Genomic DNA, 25,208 nt, shown 5'->3' on the forward strand with positions numbered 1-25,208 from the left:
AAGCCGTCTCCGATGCATCTGTTGTAAGAGTTGCATCCGGGGAAAATACTGGGATAAGTCTGCGTCTTGGGTGTGCTCTCAACTTCGATATCCATTGCCGAATCTGTTGCAGGATTGACGCATTCAACCTCAATTTGCCTTTCCATCCTCTTTCCTTTATTCCTTTCTGGAGCATACGATGCATGGAGTGAAGCCATAGAGAAGCGTCTGGCTGAACAAACCGAACAGCATTGAGTTTTCCAATAAAGGAAGCCAGATCTTTCACTTTCACAATTCTTGCTTTTACACAATCCTTTTCCCATCTGCGACACAAGCGAGTCAGTGCTTCTTTTCTGTCTCTTGCAAGCCGAACCTTCATCTTCGACGAGTCCCACTCGAAGCCAAGGAAAGAAAACCTTCTTCTTGGTGGAAGGAGCGTTTGGACCCCAAGCTGGCTTTGCACCCCACCTGGCAGTGAGGCTGCTTCGGTTGCCGGTGTAAGTCCAGTTGTCTGCGGGAAAAATGGTGATTGCATCATTGATCCGATCGTGGCGACTACCCATAGATCGTGGTTCTCAATTATAAGAGAAGGAATTGATTGAAGATTTTCTTGACAATAAAGGTGCTTATGCACTTTTATTGGAAAAAGGTACGAAACCTGATTCGTGTCTAAATTAAATAATGACTGATTTTTACAGACACACGTGTGTAACATCTCAGATTTGGTAGAAGTTTGTAATAACTGAAGATAATGTCTTCGTACCCTTCCTCCTCAAACTTTCTCGATATGACTCTTTTAATTGTTTTTTGTTTCGTTTCGTGTTGTACATCATCCATTTCGATATTTTTTTCATGAAACTTCATTGACAGATCCGAAAAGAACTTTACACACTTTCCTAAAGTAACTTCGTTAAATGTTGATTGATTAAGTTCCTGGAAAAGGAAATCAATTGCTCCTCCTCTCAACAAATAATCAAGGTTGTCCAAACAACTGATGATTATCGTTTGAAAAATGGAAATTCCTTTCTCAAAAGTTTCATTGTGAACATTCTTTGTAGCTCCGCAAAGCCTCACAACGCTTTCAATCAACCTGATGCCCTCATCCCCGCTCAATGTCCTTTTGGATAAATACAAGTTGATCGTTTCCAGCCATCTTTGTATCACATGCACTTCTATAACTCTGTCAGTTTCTTTTTCTTTTTCTTTTTCTTTTTCTTTTTCTTTTTCTTTTTCTTTTTCTTTTTCTTTTTCTTTTTCTTTTTTGATCCAATCCACAAATCTCAAAAGCTCTTCCAATTCTCTTTCCGCCTCTTTGCAAAAATTCAGTTCATTTTCAATAACTCTTCGCATTTTCTCATCATTGTTTGTCTGCCAAACAATAAAATGCCAAGCTGATTGATAAGCAAGTCTGGTGAGGTTGCGATGCTCTTGATGATATTTGATTATTTCTTCAGTCTTATCGAAGAACTTAGCTCCATCTTCACACTATTCAAAAAACAACAAAAGAATAAATGAATTTTTCTTTCAACGTTTAAACACCCACACCTCGAAGCACTTAACATTTCCCAGTGTCAGCAAAGCCATTTCCACTTCTTTTTGTGTTTTCTCGTCTTCCTCTTTGCTCATAGCAACCTTCATCACGCAACAAATACATATATTGACAGTATCCTTTGACACATCATACTGGTTCTCAAACAAAGCAAGAAAACATTCACAAAGACCGATCATGAGCTTTTCATTCTTTTCCTCTTTTTTGTTTTCTTCCTCCAACAACAACTTCTCGAATCTGTCGTGCAAAGAACAATCAATGAATCCAAGAAAATGAACACTTTTGAGCAGTTTGCAAAAGCCAATTCCTTTCAGCAGAATAATTGAATTCTCAAGACACAAATTGTTCTTTCCCATCTCCTCATCAATTTCTTCAAAGGTTGTTCCTGTTGTGGCAGATTTTGAAACTTCATAGTCATTGTGAACAAGAAATGAATATATTTCTTGGATCTTTTGCTTCTGCTCGTCGCCTTTGTATTGTTTCAACTCAGAAAATAACTCTTTTGATTTATTGATCAAAAACAATTGCCACATTAAGAAAAAAATTGAGAAATGACATGCTTTTCAACTCATCTGGTAAAGGCTTGACTCCAAATGGTTTGATATTCTTCCACTTGTTTGCAAATTGTGTCATCAGAAACACAAACAAAAAATAGCATCCATATAATTTATCAACTTGAAGGATATTGAATTCAAAAACAACTTCAAACCAACATGGATGGTGGCGGCTTCATTCTCAACCTTTTGATCCCTTGAAAAAATATGTTTTGATCTTCATGAATTTAATAATATGTGCAAATTTTTGGTTTTTCACAAATAACATAGAGCACAGACGCACATGAAGAAGATATATGCAGAATTTTCAAAGAATTGTCCAAAACTGCAGATTTCCAAACTCCAAGAAGTTTTTAATTAAAAAAGCTAAAATAAAACATAATCAAAAAGCACCACAAATGGATTGAAAAGGATAAAAATTAGAAAGAATTTCAATTTTTATTTCAACAAAAACTCATTTGAATGTTGATTTGAAAAGAAAAATAGCTTAAATAAAAAAATCATTTTCAAACTTCAAACATTAATCTGTGAGTTTATCATTCATTCATCAAATATCAAGATTCATTCAAATGCATATTCGTTCAATTCCAACCAAACAAATAATTAGTTTGGCAAAGTGATGTCTCATGCACAAAGCTAAATTGCAATTATCATTCTCTTCTTTCAGAATAATTCAACAAAAAATCATTAAAATTGCATCACATATGAACTATTTTCTGAAACAATAAAGAAATCTCTGCATCTCCACCAAAAAAGAGATAAACACAACCCCTCAATCAAATCATCTTTCTCTTTCTTTCTCTGATTCAAATATCCTCCTTCAACTCAGTCAATAAGCATTCTTCCCTTTCACAAATGATTCTCTTTCCATCATTTCCCCCACCTCATTCATCAACACTTCGCATTCCTTCCATTTTTCCTCACATTTCTCTCCATTCTTTCCACTCTTCACCTTCTCCTTTCATATCTCCCTTTCTCCCTTCCTTTCCCTCTTTCCCAGAATTTCTCCGAAGCCTCAGCAGGTTCGGAGAAATTGAAACTCTTTCCTGTTTCCAGAGTCTGCCAACCAGGCACATGAACAAATAGAGTTCGAAAACAGCTCCAAAGATTTTTCTCTTCTTGGGCTGTGCTGTTTGAGATGTTTTTCTTCATCTTCCTTTTCTTTCTTCTTCTTTTTTGCTCAGGATCTTTGACCAGCTAATACAGAGAAATGAGGCTTTTTCTGTGAAAGAAAAGGGAAAGGGAAGGAAAAGAAGGGCTATTGAATGACAGGACTTTAATACGGAGAGATGGAATTCAGAAGGAAGATAAAGAGTGGTGTGGGTTGATATTATTGTGTCTGATGAAGGCGATGAAGATGAGGTTGGATAAGAAGATGATTAATAAATCGAGCAAGAAGATGATGAAGTTAACATTAAAATCTTGATATTTGTTGGAGATGCAAAAATGAAAAAATTGATGGTGAAGATAATAATGATGAGGCAGAAGAAGACGATGAAAAAGACGATGAAGATGATTTTGAGATCTCAAATGTCTGATATTTTCTGTTGGAGAATAGCCTCAAAAATAAAACTTCGTTCTCTGCTAAAATGGAAAATCTTTCGATGGCATTGGATTGGAAACAAGGGACAAATGATTTCAATCCTTTTTTCCTGTGACTCATCCCCAGCTGCTTGCTGTTGCCAAGCTCCAAGATTTTCTAGTGTTTTTGTTTCTTGTGCCAAGCAATGAAATCCAGTTCCATCACACCCATTGATCAGAAATAGCTATCGAAACTGGCTGTTTATCCTTTTGTGATTGGAATGTGGGTGCATTTGTGTTTCCATTAGAGCTGCCTGCGGACACGATGGGTTATCTGAAAAAGCTTCTTATTGCTGGGGTAGTGCAGCAGTCGTATCTTCGCTCAGCGCCTTCTTCTTCCTCGTCTTCTTAATCTGGAGCAGCACGCCGATCAACTTCGCCATTCCGGAGGCGGAGAAGCGAAGAGAAGAAAGAAGAAGGAAATAAACAGTCATCATCAGCACCTACGATTGACCCTTCGGATGCGTCGGCTGTGGCTGCGTCATACACATCGACAGGAGCGATGGACGATATCGAGAGGCGGCTGCGGATTGTGGTGCCAGAGGCGGCTGGGGTGTATGGGCGGTACATGCCGCTGTCGCTGCAGCTGCTGATGTCGCCGCGGGCGCTGCAGACGCTGCGGGGATATGTTGTGGCTCGGCGGGCGGTGCTGTATGGGGGTGTTGCGCGTGCGTACGATGTGGCGCTTTCGTCAATGCTTTCGGTTCCGCTGGTCGCCCCGCTTCCTTCGCTTGCAGCGTCGGTGGGCACGAAGTCGGGAAGCAAGCGGATCTTTGCAGCGGCAGATGTGAATGCATTCCCGTCGATCTACGATCTGTTTGACCCATCGCTGCTTCCGTCGGCGATAGCGCGGCTGGTGTCGCGATCGCCGCAGTCGAGGCGTGTGGTGGTGAAGCTGGACGATGAAGTGATGGGGCGAGGGGTTGCAGTGTGTGAAGTGGGGGGGATTGTGGAGAAGGAGCAGTCGGAGGAGGGGCTGAGGATGGAGGATGTGGTTCTATCGCTAGCAGCGATTGTGCTGGCTGTGCTGGAGGAGCGGGAAGAGGCAGAGGAAGGTGAAGGTTATGAGGAGAAAGACAAGTATCCAACAGCGCACAGAGAGTATGTTAGGAAAATCAAAGAGAATCAGGGGAAGTTGGAAGAAGCGATGGTGCCGCTGGTTACAGAGGCTCTTGAGCTGGCTCGGCTGTGATTTGTGAAGGCGGGTGTGGGGACAGAGGATGAGGACGAGGCTGGTTCATTCAACAAGTTAGACAAGAGTCTCTGTGTCGAAGAAGAGTTTATTTAGAAAAGGTAGTCGAACGCTGTACAGGCGATGGGTTTACGCGGCTGTGATGCTTCGTTCGCCATTTCTTACCGACCACGCTTTCTCAGCGGTTGTTCCGATGGATGCTCCAATGGCATTGAAGATGGCAGCGGAGGATCTGCATTTCAACTTTGTTTCTTCTTCTTCTTCAAATTCTTCTTCTTCTTCTTCTTCTGCTGCTGCTTCTGCTGCTTTTTGCGGAAATGAGGAAGAGACGATACAAGTTGCGAAGTTCCAGCAAGTCGAGTTAACGAAGGAACACTGAGAGAACAAATTTCAACGTGTGGCGTCTTTTCCACATGCTCTGAGCGAGCAATACCATTTCTTCCTGGTTTATACACTGTATCTGTTTGTGTGTAAAGGAGATGAAGCAGGCAGGAATGCACGTGAGTGTATGAGGGTTGTTCCTTTTGAGTCTGCATATGCGATTAAGCGAGCTAATTATTTTGTGGCAGTGATGTTTGCAGAAAAGCAAGCAGACGTTTGTGCGTGGGATAGTAAGCGTGGAGAAGGAAATTGAGATGAGCACAGGAGAGGGAAATTCTTCTTATTTGAAACAAGGGCATTGCAGCTGTTCCATTTGAAAAGGAGATGAAGGCAGTCGAAATAAAGGACGAAGGTGTAAAAGAAGAAGGAGAAGCAGAAGGAGAAGAAGGAGAAGATGAGAGAGAAAAGGAGGAGGAGGAGGAGAAGAAGAAGAAGAAGGAGAAGAGGAGTGAAAAAGAAACCACATAATCCGAAAAAATTCCGCTTGAAATAGACTGTCCCAGGGAATAACGCTCAACACAAATAATGCTGTTGGTTTGAATTGAGAAAAAAGATTAAAATTTATAATAAAAATAAGAAAAGCATTTATTATTAAATTTCCTCAAAAAAACACACACACCCTCCCTATTGCAAAAGCAGAAGATTATCCAATCACTGATGCTGTCAATTTCCTTTTCCATTGTTTCCCTGTGCTCCTTTCTCCATCATCCTTTTTTCTCCTTAAATATCCTGCTTTCAATGATACTATCCTCTTTTTTTTCCTGAAAATAATTTTCTATATTTTTCTTTCCAATAACTGTCCAATTGTTTTCATTCCTTTTCGCTCTCATCAAAATGCTTTGAAATTGAATTTATTTTCATCTCATCTCCCAATTGAATATATAAAATTTGCAATTACCATCTGCTGATTGTCTTTCGGCATAGCACTCTTCTGATTATCTCCTCAGAAAAACAAAAAAATGGCCATTTCCATAATTTATCATATTCTTGTTCTCTGAAAAGATGGTTTATAAAAATATCTTCTCAACGAACAAGAACGATAAAAAACGCATACATGCAAATATTTTGATTTTTAAAAAAAATGTTGAATTTCCTTCAAAGATGATTTTCATAAAAATCATCTCGCACAATTTAATCATCAATGCCCCGCTGACGCAATCTCGTTCAACCACACATAATAACATCGCCTATCCAACAGAAAATATTCGTTCACCGTCTTTCATTTTTTAGCAAGAAATATTTTTGTTCTTTCAAATCTGATGATCTGAACATCCATAACTGCAAATCAGAAAAGATAAATCGTTTTTTCTTTCTTTCTTTCTTTGTGACGACTTGCCAAAATGCAAATGAAAAAACATTTTGTATGGAAGATGCTATTTTCGTGATCGATTTGAGTTAATATTTTGCACCGATTTCTTTTATCCAATGATATCTTAATTCAAATCAAATGACGAATTTTCGTTGTTTCCTTCTTGCAATGTACTTTCAAAAATGCAGACAAAGAGCATAAGTGAAAGATTTTATGGTTTGTGCTCGTTGTGTCATAGCAATTCTTGTCTATTTTTTTTTTCTTTCTTTTTTGAAGATTTGTTTTCTAAATTTGAAGATTGCGATGAGGAAGAACAGAAACAAAAAATAGAAGAAATGAATGGGCTCATGGAAGAGATGGATGAAGAAGAATTCACATCCATTTTTACGGTTAGGCTGTTAAACAAAATACACAAAATGATTGAAGAAGAGAAACTTTCAATGGGAAATTCAATTTTGCTGCTAAAGCGAGTTGGATTTTGGAAAACATTGAAAAGCATATGGAGTCTGAATTTTAAAAATGCTTTGCTGAACGGAAGAATTGAGGCAATGATTTTTGAAGAAGAGAAGAAAAAAGATGGAAAGAACGAAAATCTGCTGACTGATCTTTGCGAATGCTATATTTTGCTAAATGAAAAGTTTTCTTCTCAATTAATTTCAATATGTGTGCCTTTTCTTGTGAAAGCTTCATCGAACAAAGAGAAAAGTGAGAATGTTCAAAAAGACGTAGAAATGGCTTTGCTATCTTTGAGCAATATAAGATTTTTTGTATGTGGATTTCAAACTTAATTTAACATGTCATTCATAATTTGCCAATTCCTGTTCAGGATGTGAGACGAGAACTTTTCTTGGATGAAATCAAAGAGATCATCAAATATCAGCAGAAACACAGCAATCTCACTCATCTTGCTTATCAATCTGCATGGAAGTTTTTGATTGACAGATTATTATTGGATGAAAGTTTGCAAGATGTTGTTCTGGATGAGCTGCATTATGTGAGAGAGGAGACAAAAGAATTGAATGAGCTTTCAAAGTGCGTTGGCCACACCTCCAAAGAAAAAACTGAAGAAACGAAAAGAAAGAAAGCAAAATGGACAATATTGAATTGGTTGTTTTCAACAGAATCTATTTTTTGGTTTGTCAAAGTGTGGAATGAAGAGATTTTTGGGCTGATTGGTTGCCTTGTCAGACTGTGCAGAGCAGCAAGAGAACATGAACTAGAAATATCAGAAAGGGGCCTTTTCGTTTTTCTCAAAATGGCGCAAGCCAGAACGAAAAGTTTTGGTGGGTTGCTTAAAAACGGAGTTTTTAATCTGATTTTGGAAGAAATTCTGCAAGCCCGATTTGAAGACAAGATAACTTGGGATTGCTTAAGATTCTTTTTGATTGTTGCGGAAGGATTGGAAGAAAAGGAGAAAGATGAAATGGAAGAAGGGAAAAGAAAGGCAACAAAAAGAGAGATATTTGAATACCTGGAAGAAGAAGGATACGAAGATGCCATCACGAGTTTTTGTGAAGTTATTCCTTTTCTGAACGGATGTGTTGGAATGTTAATAAAAGAAAATATTGCGTTTTATTTCTTGAATGTTTAAGGAAATGAGTCACGCTGAATTTTCTTTATTCAAAAGATTTGTTTGAAATTTATTTGTCTATTTCATCTCACAAATTCTTCTTTTACAACTCAATATCTAATTCATAATTGTCTTTTTCATAAACAAGTGACAATGTCTGTTTTCCAACAATTTGTGAAGCTGATATATTTAAATTTTCAAATATTTTGGGAAAAATGGATGGTCAATTATATCTGGACATTTCAAGATAAGAATTGTGGAAAGAAAAATTGGACTTGAAAACGAAAAAACGAACAATTTCGAAAAGAATTTCTGTATCAGCACAAAAAAAAAAAAATCATTGAACTCTGTTGCAGTTTGCTTTGTTCATTTTAGGCTCACTTTTTTTAACAAGATTTTGAATTTTTAATTATGCTCTGAAAAAAGAAAAGATACGAAAAAAAAATAAATATTTCAATATTGGTGAAAAATAGGCTCCAGAAAATAATGGAATCACCATCCGATTTTTCCTGCATTAAGGCATAATAATGGAAACAAATATAGGATAACATTTCAAAAAGAAATATGACATTGAAAAGAAAACAAAAATTCAACATTTAACATACAAATAAACAAACTAATAATTAATCATTCAGATTATGAAACAAATAAAAATAGAGATATCATATATTAACCCAGTGAAGTGATATTGAGAATTGTAAAAACAACATCCTTTCTCCGCTCCCAAAAATTTGTAATTGTTTTTTTTTTTATGAAAAATTATTTCTCCTCTTTTTTTCAACTAACTATTTCTAATTTCACCTCAAATTCAACGGTTCGTTTTCGTCAAATTTTTAATTTTTCTCCATTTCATCCATCATTGATTGAAAGCATTTCTCGTCCTCTGCTTCAATTTCGTCTTTTGAATCATTTTCACTCAATTTTGATTTTTGCCACAATTTTTGGTTTGTTCTCGAGAAAGATGAAGAATTCCAATCAGAAGAAGAAGGAGGAGGGAAGAAGAAGAAAAAGAGAAGGAGAAGAAGTTGATAAGGCAGCAGAAGTGATCGTGATAAATCTTTTTCTTTTCTTCTTCTTCTTCTTCTTCTTCTTCTTCCTTTTCTCCTTTCTCATCTTTCTCTTGATTTCCTTTGCTTTCATTCACACCAACTGTTGGCGTTTTGAATTGCGTTTTGCTTCCTTTTTCGTTTGCAGCTTCATTGAAACTCCACATAAACGATGCATTTGATAGGCCATTCACAACATCATTTTTTTCATCATCATATTCTCCTTCACATCCTTTTTCTTTTTCTTTTTCTTTTTCAAAAATTGTTTGAAGATAATCTTCATGAAATAATGTAGGATTAATAATTGGAGATTTAAAAAAGGAAAAAACATGTTACAAATTGATATTTGAAACTTATTATCGTTCTTTTTTATCATTCTTCTTCTCATCTCTCTCAAAAGTTCTTTGCTTAATCAAAATAGAATGTGCTTTCATTGTTTAACTCCAACAAAGATAACACCTTTTTCTTTTTGTTGTTTTGATTGTTCAATCAATAATTCATCATTTTCAAAAGGAATAAAAGAGATAGAAATGTTGAAATCCATTCAACAAACAATAATTTGACATTTCTGAAAACGGAAACCTTTCTTTCGGATCAACAGGCAATTGTTGTTCTTTTGAACTTATTTTCAATATTGATTTTCAAATGAACAAAACAAAACAAATGTGAAATTGTTGTGATTTGTCTTTCTTGATTTGTTTCGACTTTTCATAAAAAAAGTCACATGAATGAGATATAAAACATTTCTGGCTCAGCACATAAATTATTCATAACTTCAATGAATGAAAAGAGAAGAACAAGAAAATAATTGCTATCTTTATGCACACTGTCTTTTCTGATTGTTGTTTGTTGAATTCGCATCCCTTCTCATTCTCCATCACTCTCCATCATTTCCATCATTTCCATCAACAATCGAATCACTTCTGCCAGTTTGGGTCTGTCATTCGGCTCGTCTCCCCACATCTTCTCCATCAGTTCAATCAACTCTTCTCCTTCGATTCCTTCTGTCAGTGGTCGCACCCCATCCCTCATCATCTCCTGTGCTTCTTCTGCCTCACACTCACTCAATGGCACTTCCCCGGTTGTCATCTCATGCAGAATCAGTCCAAGTGTGAAAACAATTGCCTTTTCAATTTCATCATCTTCATCTCCCGCTTCAGGTGCCTTCCATCGCTTCATATCTTCCTTCTGCTTGTCATCTTCCAATTCCTCTGTCAAAACAAATATTTCACTGTTTCCTTCCTCAATAAAGATTGAATATGGGCACAATTGTTTCCCCATCATTTCCACTCTTTCATCTCCAACTGATATCAAATGCTCAAACAGCTCTGCCACTGCCAACACCACTTCCTTCCCATCAACAACATCCATCGCTCTTGTTCCCAGTGTGAAATTGCCCTGAACTGAATGAATCGCAGAATGCAGTGTTTTGATGTTCTTTTTCTCTTTCTCTCGAAATGGCTTCTTGGCTGATATCACATTGAATGAATGAGATTGTGAAGATTCACAAACAGAAGCATTCTCAGAAAATTGCAGCGGAGATTCCAAATCTGGAAGATCATTTTCATTCAGAATTTCTTCATTGCTCATTGACGGAGGCTCTGGAAGATCTTCTTCATCGTTGTCAATGAGAAGTGGAATTTGGCTTGTCATCCCTTCCAGCAGTGTGGATGGCATTTCACTCATCTCAAAGCTCCCTCCATTGTTTTCCCTTCTTCTCCTCTCTATCTTCCCCATTATCTCCTCGTTTTCCAATCTCTCTTTCTCAACCCTCTTTTCTGATTCTCTCAGTTTCTTTCGCAGAAACACAACCACCACAACAAACAAACCAACAAAAATCACCAGAACAACAATGCACCCAATAAACGCAAATAAGCTCCATTCAATTTGTCCCTCTCCTTTTGATATTATTTCATCCCCCTTTGATTCAATCTCACTTTTGTTCTTCAGAATGAATGAATTTGTTGATGATGGAGATCCTGCATTCCCAAACAGAACGCACACACTCACTTCCATTTCATCTCTACAACTGCTGATCAGATCTTTTCCCACACTTCCTTCAACTTGTGTTTCTGACAAAAATCCATTTGAATCAAAATCATAATGTTCAATCTCCTTTTCTTCTCCCTTCCTCTTCACAGTTGAGAATGACAGATTGCATGGAATAAGAAGCAATCCTTTGAATGTCAATTTCATTCTATCTGTCTCTTCTTTTGCTTCCACACTCTCCAGCACAGGAATGAAAAATGATGAATCCCTCTCAGAAACAATCCCTTCAAAGCTGCACCCTTCATTCAACATCCAAAGAGATGAGTTTGGCAAAACTCCATCTCCTCCTTTCAAACTCAACACATTCAATGTACCTGAATCAGAACAGATGATATTCCTTCTCAATGATGGATATCCTCCAATTGATGGATTATTGTTCTCAAATAATCCCATCTCAATATTCACATTTCCTCCACCCATAGTGATTCCACCTTCTGGTGAATTCCAGATTGTTATGTCTTTCACTATCACAGAACTCTTCACAACATCCACAAGAGATCCATTCCATCTGCACATCTCCTCTTCGGCATTCAAATTCTTTTCATTTCTTTCCTTTGAACTTCCATCAAAAACGCAACTGTCCATTTTCACATCCAAACAATCCTCAAATTTCATCAATTTCCCTTTTGCTTTGTTTGAATTAACTCCATCCATTGTGCAATTTGTCAACTGAATTGTCTTTTTCATTGCCAAGCAAGATATGAATGATTCTTCATTTCCTTCAACTGTGATATTTTCTGTGTGTAACTTTTCCAAGTTTAATTGTTCACATTCGTTAATATTTATCAGAGAAGTTTTAACTGTTGAACTGTAAATCGTTAATGAATCAATTACTGATGGAAGTGGTGATGAAAGATACAATGCAGATTCTTGAAGAATGAGATTTGATATTGTGCATCCATCAAGTTGCAATTCTCCCTTTGCCATATTGATAATGTGAAATGGAATGTTTGTAAGTTCTGTATTAACTCCTTCCACCAGTTGTCTCGATGAAAATGAGCAATTCATTATCTCAAGAATCCCTCCCTCTGGTGATATCAATGATTCATGTGAAGAGATGAAATTCGAATCAAACACAAAGCCCACTCTCAACAATGAGACTGTTCCTGTTGTTGAAATTAAAGAATCCTTTGTTCTTGTAATCTCTGTTTCAACTTCAACTTCGCAATTTTCTCTGCTCTTCGAGCTCAAACTCATTTCCTTTAGATCAATCTCTTCCCCAATCACACTCTCTTCCACAACAAGAATTTGACTAATAAGTTCTGAAGTCAGATGCATTAGCCCACGCTCAATTGAATAACATGGAAGAGCATTTGTTCCACATTGCTTCTCATTCGATCCATTCACACTGCAAACAATGATTGTGTCACTCTGATGGATTGTTATCAATCCGATCAGATCCGTATCGATTGGATAATCACAGCTATCAATTCCATATATTGCATTGTTACGAGTGTAAGACCCCTCTCGAAGATCAAATTGAAATTGTCTTTCATTGATCTGCGACATGATGTTATAACATTCGATGAAAAAATCATTCCCCACTTTTGCTGTATTTGAACTGAACTTCATTCCCACAAATGTGAAATTCAATTCTCCTCTTTCCTTTGTTGCCAAATACACCCCTCCTCCTTTCCCATTGGTGCAGCTGCATTGACTGACTTCGGACTTAATCATCTTCATCGATCCAGATGCACCCAATGTGAACAATATCGCCCCTCCTTTTTCACTCATTTCTGCTTTGTCTTCTGTGATGTTGCTCGAATTCACAACCAAACAAATCTTATTCTCACTCTTTGACTTCAAAATGCTTGCTCCATTGTCACTTCTCTTCACTCCTGAAAATGAAGAATTGTCAATTTGGAGAATCATTTCCTCACCCACTTCATTTATCTTTTTTGTTGTTAATTCAGTTCTTTTGATCAGAAGAAGACATCCTCCACTTTCATTCAACGATTCCACTCGAACATTCACAAAATGGCAAGTAATTCCAGCATCGTGAATGACAAAAATACTGTTTCCAACATTGCACGATTCCATCGACAAATCATTCACTTCCACATTCCCTCCAATCACATCCGCAAATACACAATCAAATCCATTGTTCATTCCTGCTTCTGAATGGAATGAACATCCAGTTATCACCAATTCTCCATCTCTATTTGAAATAATTGTTTTGGATGAGTTGTCAAATCCAGATGCCAGTTGAAGTTGGATGCTTGAAAATTCAAGATGTTCATCATTCACCATGAAATATTCTAGCTGACTATCAGTTGCCTTTTCAAAATTCAATATTGCTTTCGTATTCTCTTCTCCCATCTTCACACCCTTTTTGATCTGATAATTGGAAACATTGAATGAATCTCGAATAACGGTTGATCCTTCAATCTGTATTGTTTTCTTTCCAATCTCTCTTTTCATGTTCATCATCCCTTTCCACATTGTGAAACAAGGTTCTTCTTCACTTCCACAACGCTTCACATCAAATCCATTGGATGAGATAAATATCTCCATTGAGCTGAATGGAATTAGAAACATGAACAAATCTTTGTTTGAATGAAAGTTGTCACTTCCAACAAACAAATTGTTATCTTCTTTCATTGATGAGTAATCAAATCTGAATGCTAAAGTCGTAACAGAACGATTAAAATCCTTTCCCAAAATGAACATATTCTTTCCAATGGTTGCATTGTTGTTCTCAAATGTTACTCCAACATCAAAAAGAAATGGGTTTTCATTCAAACATTTTTGGCAATCCAAACACAAAAACCCTCCTTTTCCATTCCCTGATGAAAGTGAGCAAAATGATGCATTTGTTGAATTAATGATCAAATCTTCGTCATTTTTTAACGTCACTGTTGCAACACCTCCTTCACCGCTTCCTGTGTTTGCAATATTTGAAAAGTTGCTGTTTTCAATCAAAACAGTTGAAGCGAAAACAAATGGTGATTTGGCAAATGAAGTTCCTTTTAAACTGCATCCTTTCAATGTGCAACTTCCAGTGGTTGTTGTTATCAACGAATATTGAATGGCCGTTGTTGATTGGATGTCAAATAAACAGTTTTCGAGTTGAAGATGTTCGCTTGATGAGATCAATGAATTCATCCTTGGTGTAAATTGACTTGGAATCTGCAATTTCAAAGCTAAAAAGCTGAGTGTCTTAATTGATGAAATAACAGATGACGATGATGATGCAGAATCTCCATTGATTCTCTCATTAAAATGAACAGTCTTATGTTTAACGGCTTCTCCATCGATCACAAGAGCATCTGTAAAGGAATAAATATACTCAATTTTTCCTTCGTCTTTCACTTTCACTCTCCGTTCTCCAACTGTTCCACTTCTGTCAATGTGGTCAATTCCACTTTTCATCGATTCACATGGGAATTTTTCATTTCCACACCCCAAAGTGTCATGCCCACCAGTCGATACAGACACAACCACCCACTTCAAAGAAACAAGAAACACCCGAAGATCCATTTCTCCATAAATCTCATCTTCTCCAACAAATGCATTCTCATCATCCTCGAAATTTGTGCAATCAAATGAAAAACGCTCTGTCTTCACACTGCTCACCAGATTCCCACTCTTCACAAACATGTTCTTCCCAACTGTTGCTGAGCATCCAAAAAACGATATCGATGAGAGCTGAAATCCTCCTTCATTTGAACTGCAATCCAGATATATTCCTCCTCCTTTTCCTTCCCCACTCATATTCTCACAAACACATCCAGTAAATGAGCTCTCTTCAAGTGCCATAAATCCTCCTTCTCTTAACACTATCTTCAGTGCTCCTCCTTCTTCACTCTTCTCTGATAATGCACCTTCAATTTTGCTTCCATTTATCACTATCCCAAATCCCACATTCCCTTCAAACACTGCTGCCTTTCCCTCAACTGCTGTTGTGCTATCAATCTCCAGACTTTCCAGTGTGCAATTCAACAATTTCATCTTGCATTCCTGTTCATTCACATTTCCAGACGAAAGCGAAATTGAAAACAATGAAACTATTGATTTCACATCTGAAATCGTGACAGAATCCAGTTCAACCATCTTTCCCGTTGATTTGATCAAGGAAAATCCAATTGTGTTTTTGTTTCCTCCAATCACACTGATCGCACAATTCATTATGTGCAACTCCCCATTTTGAGTGCTCGATTCAATCACCGATGTGATTGTTCTGCTAAAACTTGAATGGACAACAATCCTAATGAACTCCATTTCAGTCAGTGATGATGATTTCAGCACACACGCTTCAGATCCACTCACTTCCCTTTTGCATTCGATCTCCACAATTGTCTCAGCTTTTGCCTTCATACATATTCCGCCCACATCCACGTATCCCATCATCAACGAATTTGAAATAATAATAATCTCTTCTTTTCTATTATGTGTTCTCTTCAAATGCTCCATTCCGTAGTTCACATTCAAACATGGCACCTTTTCAATCCCACAACACATCTCTTCCACTCCAGATGCTCCATCAACATACACTGAATCAGCAAAGTATCCATCAAAAAATATAAACAAATCCACATCCCAATCTCCGAATGCTTCTGTTCTATCATGCCCAACAGCCGAGTTTTCTTTCTGAGTGATGCTTGTCATGAAGGCAAAGGAAGAGTCGTTCACAGAAGCGACAAATGATTGGCACACAAAATATATATCTCTTCCAACACCGGCCTTGTTGGCTGAAAACACGATATTGGTGATGGAAAAGGTTGTGGATGACACTTGTGAGCCTTCATTGAACTCGATCATGAGAGCCCCGCCTCTTCCTCCAGAACTTGTATCCTCGCTCACAGAGCAGGTGGAGAAATTTGTGTTTATTACTGAAAAGGAGTTAACAGGGGCAGATGAGGCGAATGAGATGCACCCGCCATTGGTGGCAGTCTGTTGGCTGAACTGTTCTGAGTTGATGTTGGTGATGGTGCAGTTGGCGAGGGAGAGGGAGAGGGCAGGGGAGGTGGAGGAGGAGAGGACACAGCTAGTGGGGGTGGCTGTGGAGGTGATGTGGGTGATGTTGGAGGAGTTGAGGGTGAGGGGAGATGTGAGGGAGGTGAGGTGGAAGATGCTTTGGCTGTTGAGGGGGAGACTGGTGATTGCTGTGTGGTTGAGGGCGAGGGAGCCAGCAGTGAGGAAGAAGAGGGGAGTTTTTATTGTTATGGAGGTTGTTCCGGTGATGGTGGTTGTGTTGAGGTTGAGGGAAGGGGAGTTTTGGGAGAGGTGGAAGAGGATGGGGGTGATGAGATTTGTGGAGTTGTGGGCGATGGCGAGGGCAGAGACTGTGAGGGAGCCCTGTGCTTGTGCGAAGAGGGCAGACGAGGCAGATGGATCTGGTGAAGATGATATTGATGATGACTGTGAATATGAGTTTGATGGTTGAGGAATGCCACTGGAGGCGATGGTGGTGGCAGTTGTTCCATTTCCAGTGATTTTTGTATTTGGAGCACGAAATGTGAGAGTCTTTGTGGGAGTGAAGGTGGAAACGAGAAGAGAGAGGGAGGCATCGCTGAAGGGAGCAATGCATCCGAGGGCATACTCCACCGTGGCACAGGAGCTTTGCTGTGTTTTACCACAAGCATCGACATCACTTCCACCATTTGAGACTATTTTGTTCTGGTTGATGATTGGAAGCCAGCCATTGTACACGGTATTATCAGCTGTTCCTTGATTCCATACTCGTTTTGTTGGGGTTGTTGAACCACAATTTTCGAATGGAGATTGAGTTATACTTAAACCACTGAAAAACACATCGTTTCCTCTTCCATTTGTTGCGGTGTTTCCATCGAAGAAACAAAATGTGATAAATTTTACTCCATTCATCCAAGTGAAGGTTGCATCCAAATAAATACCAGCACCTCCTCGTGTGGATGAAGTTGATGCCAATTTATTATTTATGAACTGACAATCATTGATTGAAAATTGGCTTGGTTTGTTAGTCGGTGGATCGCCAAGTGTTAAAGAACCAGCAGAATCACCTCCGGAATTTGATATGCACTTACATTTGGAAAATAAGAATTGGCAAGATGATGTCATATTGTAGATCCAGAAATACCAACCAGTTCCACACCAGTTTGTTATTTTACAACTTTCCACTTCATTTTCTGAGAATATCCAAACAGAATTTGATTGTGGATATGTAGCATGGACTGCTCCTCCATGAGCAGCAGAGCAGTCCGTGAAATTGGATTTTGTGATATCTGTTTTTAACAAATATCTACAATATAACGCTCCGCCTTGACCATTACATGAACAATTGTTGAATGAACAAGATGTAATTGTGAGATTTGCATTTGTGCAATCAACAGAAAGTGCACCACCATAACTTGATCCACCATTTGAATCATTCCATTCACACCATTCAAATTGATAGCTATTCAAATCAGTAAAGGACAATCTTCCAGGTTTCAATTTATGAGTTTCGGATCCGATATATTCAACAGGAGCATTTGGTGAAGAGCGTGTTTGGCGGAGGAAAGAGGTGTTGAAGGCAGAGAGAGAAGTGGATGGGCTGTTGAGGAAAGGGAGGATGGTGCCATCGATGGGGTTGTGGGTGTGTTTGAAGATGGTTGAGTGGATGGAGAGAGATGAGTGAAGAGAGAATGAGGGAATTGTGTTGAAATTTGTGTTGATGAAAGAGAGAGAAGAGGAAGAGGTGGTTGAGGAGAATGAATTGAGTGAATGTGAAGGAAGGAATGGAAGAGATGAATGAGATTGGGGAGAGGAGATGTTGGAGAAGAGGGTGTTTGTGAGATGGAGATTGAGGTGGATTTGGAGGTGGGGATGGGGTTGGTGATGGATATGGAGAGGGAAAGGTGAAGAAGATGAGGATGAGGATGAGAAAGATGAAAGAGAAGGGGAAAGGGATGGAGATGGAGAAGGGGATGGGGAAGAGAGGGAAGAAGGAGAAAATAGGAAGGGCTTGACGAGGGAGACGAACGAGGAGAAAGAGGAGTGGGAGATGGAGAAGGAGATGGGGATAGGGGAGTGGGCATCTGAGAGGAGATTGTTTGGGGTGGAGAAGAGGGGGAAGGAGAGGATGGCAGGTTGGTGGGTGGTGAGGGAGATGTTTGTGAGGGCGAGGGAGGCATGGGCAGAGAGGAAAAGTGGAGATTTTGTTGCTGGTTGGGCTTGGCACGTGGAATATAAAATGGAGGCAGCTGAGTGGTGTTGGGCAGTGAGGAGTGGATAACCAGCGAGAGGGATGATGTTGAGATGTGTCACACACAAGGAGGTGTTGATGACGGAGATGCTTGTTTCAATGCATCCGATATGATCGAATAATACATTCTGAACGTTCACCGCTGGCCCAATCGGAACAATATTTTTTGCTTCGGTGTCTTTCGCGAGCACACATAACATCATAACCGGTAAAAATACTGCCATCAGATTCCTTGTCATATTCCTCAAGATATCTGACTTCCAAACATAATCAAAAATAAAATATTAATTATACAAATGATCAAAAAATTGTGGAATAATTGATGATATGAAATATCATTTCATAATATCGTTAAAATGACAAATAAATAAGAATAAAGATTCAACAAAAAATTATTGATAGAAATTCGTCAGTTTTTATGTTCAATTGATAAATCAATTTTCTATTAAATTTTTCATGGTTTTCAATTGAAATAATTACATAATTTTTTTTTCTTGGATAAATCAACAAATGAACATCTCAACGAAAAATAAAATTGAAACAGATTTATTTTTATTATTGTATGCTTTTTAATCATTATCCATTTTGAATGAACAATTTTTTTTTGAATAGTTGAGGGAAAAAAATTAGAAATCGAAAATCTTCGAATATGAATGCATTACAAAAAAATAATAAGAAGAATGAAAAGAGATCACTATGTTTGACATTAAACAAATGATGATTAAAACATTTTTGTTTTCAATGAATTCGTTTGTTTTATCATCCAAAGTTTTTGAAAAAAGAATAATAAAGCCATTTCATATTCATATTTTTAAAAGTCAAAATAATTCATAAACCTTGCCTTTAAAATATCTTCTCAATTTATCAGAATTGATAAACAATCATTTTTGATAAACATTAATTCAAATGATACATTTTTCCTGTTGATCCTATTCAAGCAAGTTTGCAGCTTTTTTTTTTAATGTCAGGAACAAAGAAATAATAATTGTTATTGAAGAATTATTTCAACACAGCTGTGAATCAAACAGTTTTCGGAAATATCATCTTCAATCAATCAAAAAGCACAGAACCAAAATATCTCAAAATTTTTGTCAAAATCCATGAATGGCATGGATAGATAATTTTCATAGTCAAATAGAAAGCTCATCCATCCAATAAGCATTTTCGGGCATTGCTTGAAAATGGAAAAAGAAACCAATGGTTTTGCATTTGGTGTAGATTTGAATATTCTGATGAACATAAACAACTAGAATTCGCTATTAGGATTAAATCAAAAGAAAAAGCAGTTTCTTTTTATGTTTCTTTTGTTTTGTTAACATTTTTTTGAAGGAGTTTTTCTGAAAATGATTGAACTGTTCAGATAAAGAAAATATTGTTTTCAACTTTTGATAAGTTGGCTTCTCTTTGAAATTCTTTATAATAACATTTTACAGCTTAAAATCTGAGTTCATTTTTCACAACAGAAGTGATGAATCGTTCAAATACTGAATCAAACGAAACCGAAATTGATTCAAACTGTTCAAATTCAAATGCTTTATTCTTCTTGAAATGTTTTTGAAATGGTATCAACCGACAAAAATGCAATAACATGAAACTCCTCTATCTTTTGAATCAGATATTGTTTTTCTTATTTTCAATATAAATTATTTTCTGACATTTGAATAGATATGATTCATTTGAAAAGGTGGAATAAAAAGAGGTCCAAAAAGAATGACTTTTTTTGTATCATTGTCATCACCGCATCCTTCAATTTGATCATATGTGAGAAATGATTAGTTCAACAAAAGACTGTTTTATTCAAAATCCAACACAATTTTTTTGCAGTTTGAAAACTCCATTGCAGACTTTAAAGAACAATATTGAATGCGAAAGAAATGGAACAATATTGAAATGTTATTGTTTGATAATGTTTGCAAACTTATCTCCATCATTGGATAAAATCGATAACGTTCCAAATATAGAACATCCTCTTTCTTCAAATTCTCTCTCTTTTAAATAATATTGAATTGATAACTTTTCAGATATTTATGTTTTCTCTTTTGAAGTGCACGAATCATCTGACAGATTCGTCTCATATGATGTTTGATATTTCTTCATCATTTCTTTTTTGATATCTTGTCAATACACCTTCAAAGCAATTTATAAAAAACTTTTAAGAAACAAATTTTGGTTTGTTATGTAAAAAATTCTCATTTGTGAACTCTTTCTCATTTTGAACACAAAAGAATGAACGAAAAACAGAAAGAAAACAAAGGAAATTGGAATCACACTTTAATTGCAATTCTCTTTAAATTCTTTTCGAGTGTTTAAACGACGAGAACAATTTCAATACAAAATGATAAAAAACTTTCTCATGATTATTGTGAATTTTGTAAAAATTGGATATCAATAAGAACACTTTTCCTTTGCATCTTCGTCAATTACCATTCCATCACCATTTTCGATTCCATCATTTTCATAAAAATGTAAGATATCGATCTTTTCCACCATATCTCTCATGCACAATCTGAAAATGTTTTCCCTTAGGCCTTTGCGACAAGGAAAAATAGAACGATGATTGTCGGACAATTGGAAAGACCAATGTCGAATTTTTTTTTTAAAATGAAAGTTTTCATCTGTGTCGAAAAATTCGATTGAACAAATACAAATGAATAAAAAACAAAAAAAATTTAAGAAATTGGTTTCAATTTTTCAAAGATCAAAAATGCCTAAATTGTAAATTATTATTTCCTCATTATAGGTTTGATCAAAATAATTAATTGTTTAACTGATGAATCGTTAAATATAAAGTGTTGTTTGCTTCGCATATCATAAATATTAATGGCAAATTAGACCTGTGCGACAAGTGGCAATTTTAGTCAGTTACTGACACAGGTGACCGACATGCTCATTTTTTTCATTTGATCACAAAATCATTTTTTTTAAAAAATCTTTTTTTCTATTCTTTTTTGAAATAAAAATGTGAAATTACGCTCTTTTCAAATAATGATGATTTTTAAATTGGTTTGAAGCATTTATTAAAGAAAAATTTGAAACGGAAATATAGGTGACGAAAGTTCATAATGGTTTAGTGACAAGATCAGTGAAACATGGATTTTTTAATGCCACCGGAAGTAACTTCTGTAACTGACAATACGTTTTGTCAATAAAACAAACACGTTCGAAAAAGAAACAGAATAACAAAATTACATGTCGAGCATATGAAATGTTTTAGATTTCGTTTTTCTATCTGTTTCAACCATAACTTTTCGTTTGATATTAGATAATCCTTCTTTTTTAATGAAAGAACCAAATATATGTTAACAAAAAAGAACTGAAGATTATTTACTGAAAGATTGTTTTCACTAATTATTGTTTGAAGATGTGCATATTTGTTATTTTTATGATTTCATCACTCTTTGTTTGATTGATTTGTTTTGCATTTTCCTTCATATGATGTGAATTTCATCCCAGAAAAACACGTAAATAACATATTAAAAATGTCAGTTACGAAGTATTTGATGTTTGTCTCACATCTTCAATTAAATAGCAGATAAAAATGAAATTCAAAAAGGAACTGTTTCTTGCATCTTAAAAACGTTATTGCTGAATAACTGAAGTTTTTATCTGAGCAAAGAAGATATAGTTGCTTGATGAGAGTGATTGATACGATTTGCACAAATGCAACAAGCTAACCGAATTGATCTTGATAATTGAACAGTATTTTTAAATTTCATTCTTTTGAATATAAAATATCCCATGAAATCGATGAAATAATGTATTGCAATGTTTTTCAGGAGTTTGCAGTTTATAAAACTTTATGATATTTGACAAATTGAAGTATTGCCCAAATATTCATTCAACAGTTCAAGTCTGTTTCCTCTTGTCACTTGATTTACGAGTTCTACGGCTTTTCATCCTCGCTCTTCTTCATCTTTGAAGATCTATTTTCTTTCTAGATTCTCTCCATCTTATTTTTATTTTTTTTTATTTTTTGATTATACAATGATTGTTGAAAAATTGATGAAAACGTCTGGACAAAACAAAACTCCTTCACATTGCAGAATAATTTCGGATTTGTTTAATGATAGAATATTTCGAGAAATGAGAGGCAGCTGGATATAATGAAAGAAAGATAATTGATTTGTTATGTGTTATTAGCATATTGAAGCAACAAGTTCAATAAGGAAGTGTTCAAAGAAGAAAAGAAAAGAATAAAATAATTATAGCTTCTTTTTATTTAACTCTTTAATTAAAGCAGTCAGGTTTCACTTCATTTAAAAGTGATTATTTAATAATTAAAAACTTTATCAAATCCTCAAGTGTATGTTTTCAAATTTGTGAAATGAATACAAAAGATATAAAAATTTGGAGTTTCAATTTTAATTGAAAAGAATTAAGAGTTTCAATCACAAAATATTCATAAATATCGAATGATGAATTATCAAAATATTTTCTGTTTTGAAAATCAAATGTTCCATGAAAGCTTATGATAAAGTCCTCGTATCCTTCTTCTTCTATCTTTCCTATAATCTTTCTTTATAGATCTATTCTTTTCTCTTCATTCACTCCATTATCTGACTTTTCATTAAACCATCCTGAAATATTTAAAAAGGAATGCAAACAAATCCTCATCATATAATCAACAGTTGTAGGCTGCTGAATCTCCTCCGAAAGTGGATTAATTGCACATCCTTTCTGCAAGTTATCAATTACCACTATTGTATTTTCCGCTGCTTCTTTAAATGAATAAAGACAATAAACTTGATTTTCTGTTCAATCATCTCATGATGCTTGCAACACTTGAGCTTTGCCAAATATAAGCTTTGCATGTTCTCCGTTCCATAACTTGTACAAGAATTGGAATTCATTAATTGAAGTTATTCATCTCCTGATAATATGCACCTCTATTCATCCATTTTCTTCTTCTTTTCAACAATAAATTTCTCAAATCTTTTGTGTAATGAGGATTCTTCAAAACCATCAATACATGAATCTTTAAGTGAAGCGTAATATTAGACATGCTTCAACAACAGAGTGACATTTTCTATGAATATTACATTTTCTTCGATAAATTTGTGAATTCTGCCTAACAGTTCTTCCACAAAAATCGATTTAAATTCCTCTTCGCGCATCCCTTCCATTTATTCGCTCATTTCTTCAATTTTCTTTATTTGAACAACCTTATAACAATGTTCAAGGCTTAAAAATTATTCATCAAAATAAAATTTAACAAATAATATTTTATTCAAGAATTTGAGTAATAATTTATGCACACCACTGAATTTTCATCTCGAATATATCTTCTGCTTTTTTTTATCAGTGGATTTCAATGGGAAAACAATTCCCTTCCATCATTGTAATTGAATTCGTTCAAGCTTAAATAAAATGAATTGCAGTTAAATTGTATATTGACTTGGATATCTTCACATATGTATTTACACAATTCAAAAGTTCTAAGATGATAAATAACGCATTTTGAAGAAAATTGTGTTTTGTTAATCCATTTATATTATTATGGATCATTTGATCAAATGATAAAAATAACTCAATAATTTGCAATAAACTTAAAAATATTAATTGATTGTGAAGAATTGGCATCTTCACAAAAATAATATATGAATTTTTTTTTCTTTCTTTCTTTTTATTTTTTTATTTTTTATTTTTATTTTTTTTTAAGTGACTGACAGCAACAAAAATTTGCATGTCGTGTCGCACAGGTCTATGGCATATATTTAATGACTGCAGTATGTTTTTTGATTGTCGCTAATTTCATTTTGTTCTCAAAAATGATCTTTATTTATGAACAATAATTTCACTTTCGCATTTTTCAGTGAATATAGTAACTTTCATAATAGGCGGACACTTTCCTAATCGCCGGACAGTAGCCTTTTCTCAGCAGCTAATGAACGTAGAATTTTAATTTTTTCCGACATCAATCGTAAGGTGAATATGAGTATATGAAGCATTCTGAGAATACTTCATTCTTGTTCAATCATTTTTTAAAAATAAATTTTGTTCTTCGGAGAAAAAGGAAGTTATTAGTTTTTCCGAATTTCTCCGAAGAACAAAATTTATTTTTAAAAAATGATTGAACAAGAATGAAGTATTCTCAGAATGCTTCATATACTCATATTCACCTTACGATTGATGTCGGAAAAAATTAAAATTCTACGTTCATTAGCTGCTGAGAAAAGGCTACTGTCCGGCGATTAGGAAAGTGTCCGCCTATTATGAAAGTTACTACACCAAAAATAATTCAATTTCGAAAAAAAATAATTCATATTCGAAAAAAAATAATTCGATTTCGGAATTAATAATTCAAAATCGAAAAAGAATAATTCAAAATCGGAATTAATAATTCGAATTCGAAAAAAAATAATTCAAAATCGGAATTAATAATTCGAATTCGAAAAAAAATAATTCGAATTCGGAAATTAATAATTCAATTTCGTAATTTATTAATTCGATGTCAAAAAAGAATAATTCGATTTCGAAAATGAATACTTCAATTTCGATATTCATTAAAAACTGAAAATATAAATACAGTACAAACCGGAAATAATCACGTCGAACATAATCAACATCGTTTATTGTCACATTTTTCGATGCACCGACATTTTTTGCTGGTTTTTCATTGATTTCTCATCGCATATAATCACAGGGCAGAAAATATATAATCACATTTTCTCTTGTTATGTGTGATTATTTCTATGAAAAATCGATTTTTTGATCAAAATTTTCAATTTTTCTCCTTTTCAAAAATGTGCTCAAATGAGTCTGAATTATGTGTATTTATGAAAAAATTGTTCAAGCTAGTGAAAAATGTGTTTTAATGAAGAATTTCCAAAAAT

At 35.5% G+C, this 25,208-nt stretch overlaps 6 protein-coding genes across 6 annotated transcripts; 4 read left to right on the forward strand and 2 right to left on the reverse strand.

Moving 5' to 3' along the window:
* Positions 1–648: 648 nt before the first annotated feature.
* On the reverse strand, positions 649–2,296 carry MONOS_15207 (uncharacterized protein; the record flags this gene model as incomplete). Its single annotated transcript, XM_067868072.1, has 4 exons — positions 2,238–2,296; positions 2,089–2,140; positions 1,525–2,027; positions 649–1,464 (listed from the first exon to the last, which is right to left on the reverse strand). Exons 1-4 carry the CDS (start codon positions 2,259–2,261, stop codon positions 649–651), a joined length of 1,395 nt encoding a protein of 464 aa, XP_067727419.1. The 5' UTR covers positions 2,262–2,296.
* A 1,869-nt stretch (positions 2,297–4,165) lies between these two features.
* MONOS_15208 (putative IQ domain-containing protein H) lies at positions 4,166–4,855 on the forward strand (the record flags this gene model as incomplete). The annotated part of the gene is made up of 1 exon (XM_067868073.1): positions 4,166–4,855. One exon carries the CDS (start codon positions 4,166–4,168, stop codon positions 4,853–4,855), a length of 690 nt encoding a protein of 229 aa, XP_067727420.1.
* Positions 4,856–4,997: 142 nt separating this feature from the next.
* On the forward strand, positions 4,998–5,234 carry MONOS_15209 (uncharacterized protein; the record flags this gene model as incomplete). Its single annotated transcript, XM_067868074.1, has 1 exon — positions 4,998–5,234. One exon carries the CDS (start codon positions 4,998–5,000, stop codon positions 5,232–5,234), a length of 237 nt encoding a protein of 78 aa, XP_067727421.1.
* A 4,604-nt stretch (positions 5,235–9,838) lies between these two features.
* Positions 9,839–13,748, reverse strand: MONOS_15210 (uncharacterized protein; the record flags this gene model as incomplete). The annotated part of the gene is made up of 1 exon (XM_067868076.1): positions 9,839–13,748. The coding sequence occupies one exon, from the start codon at positions 13,746–13,748 to the stop codon at positions 10,029–10,031; it is 3,720 nt and encodes a 1,239-aa protein (XP_067727422.1). The 3' UTR covers positions 9,839–10,028.
* A 2,059-nt stretch (positions 13,749–15,807) lies between these two features.
* Positions 15,808–16,596, forward strand: MONOS_15933 (uncharacterized protein; the record flags this gene model as incomplete). Its single annotated transcript, XM_067868835.1, has 1 exon — positions 15,808–16,596. One exon carries the CDS (start codon positions 15,808–15,810, stop codon positions 16,594–16,596), a length of 789 nt encoding a protein of 262 aa, XP_067727423.1.
* Positions 16,597–17,940: 1,344 nt separating this feature from the next.
* On the forward strand, positions 17,941–18,405 carry MONOS_17567 (uncharacterized protein; the record flags this gene model as incomplete). The annotated part of the gene is made up of 2 exons (XM_067870499.1): positions 17,941–17,957; positions 18,021–18,405. The coding sequence occupies 2 exons, from the start codon at positions 17,941–17,943 to the stop codon at positions 18,403–18,405; spliced, it is 402 nt and encodes a 133-aa protein (XP_067727424.1).
* Between the last annotated feature and the right edge of the window lie 6,803 nt (positions 18,406–25,208).

This window comes from Monocercomonoides exilis (genome assembly GCF_001643675.1).
Source record: "Monocercomonoides exilis strain PA203 chromosome Unknown scaffold22-1379369, whole genome shotgun sequence".
Lineage (NCBI taxonomy): Eukaryota > Preaxostyla > Oxymonadida > Polymastigidae > Monocercomonoides > Monocercomonoides exilis.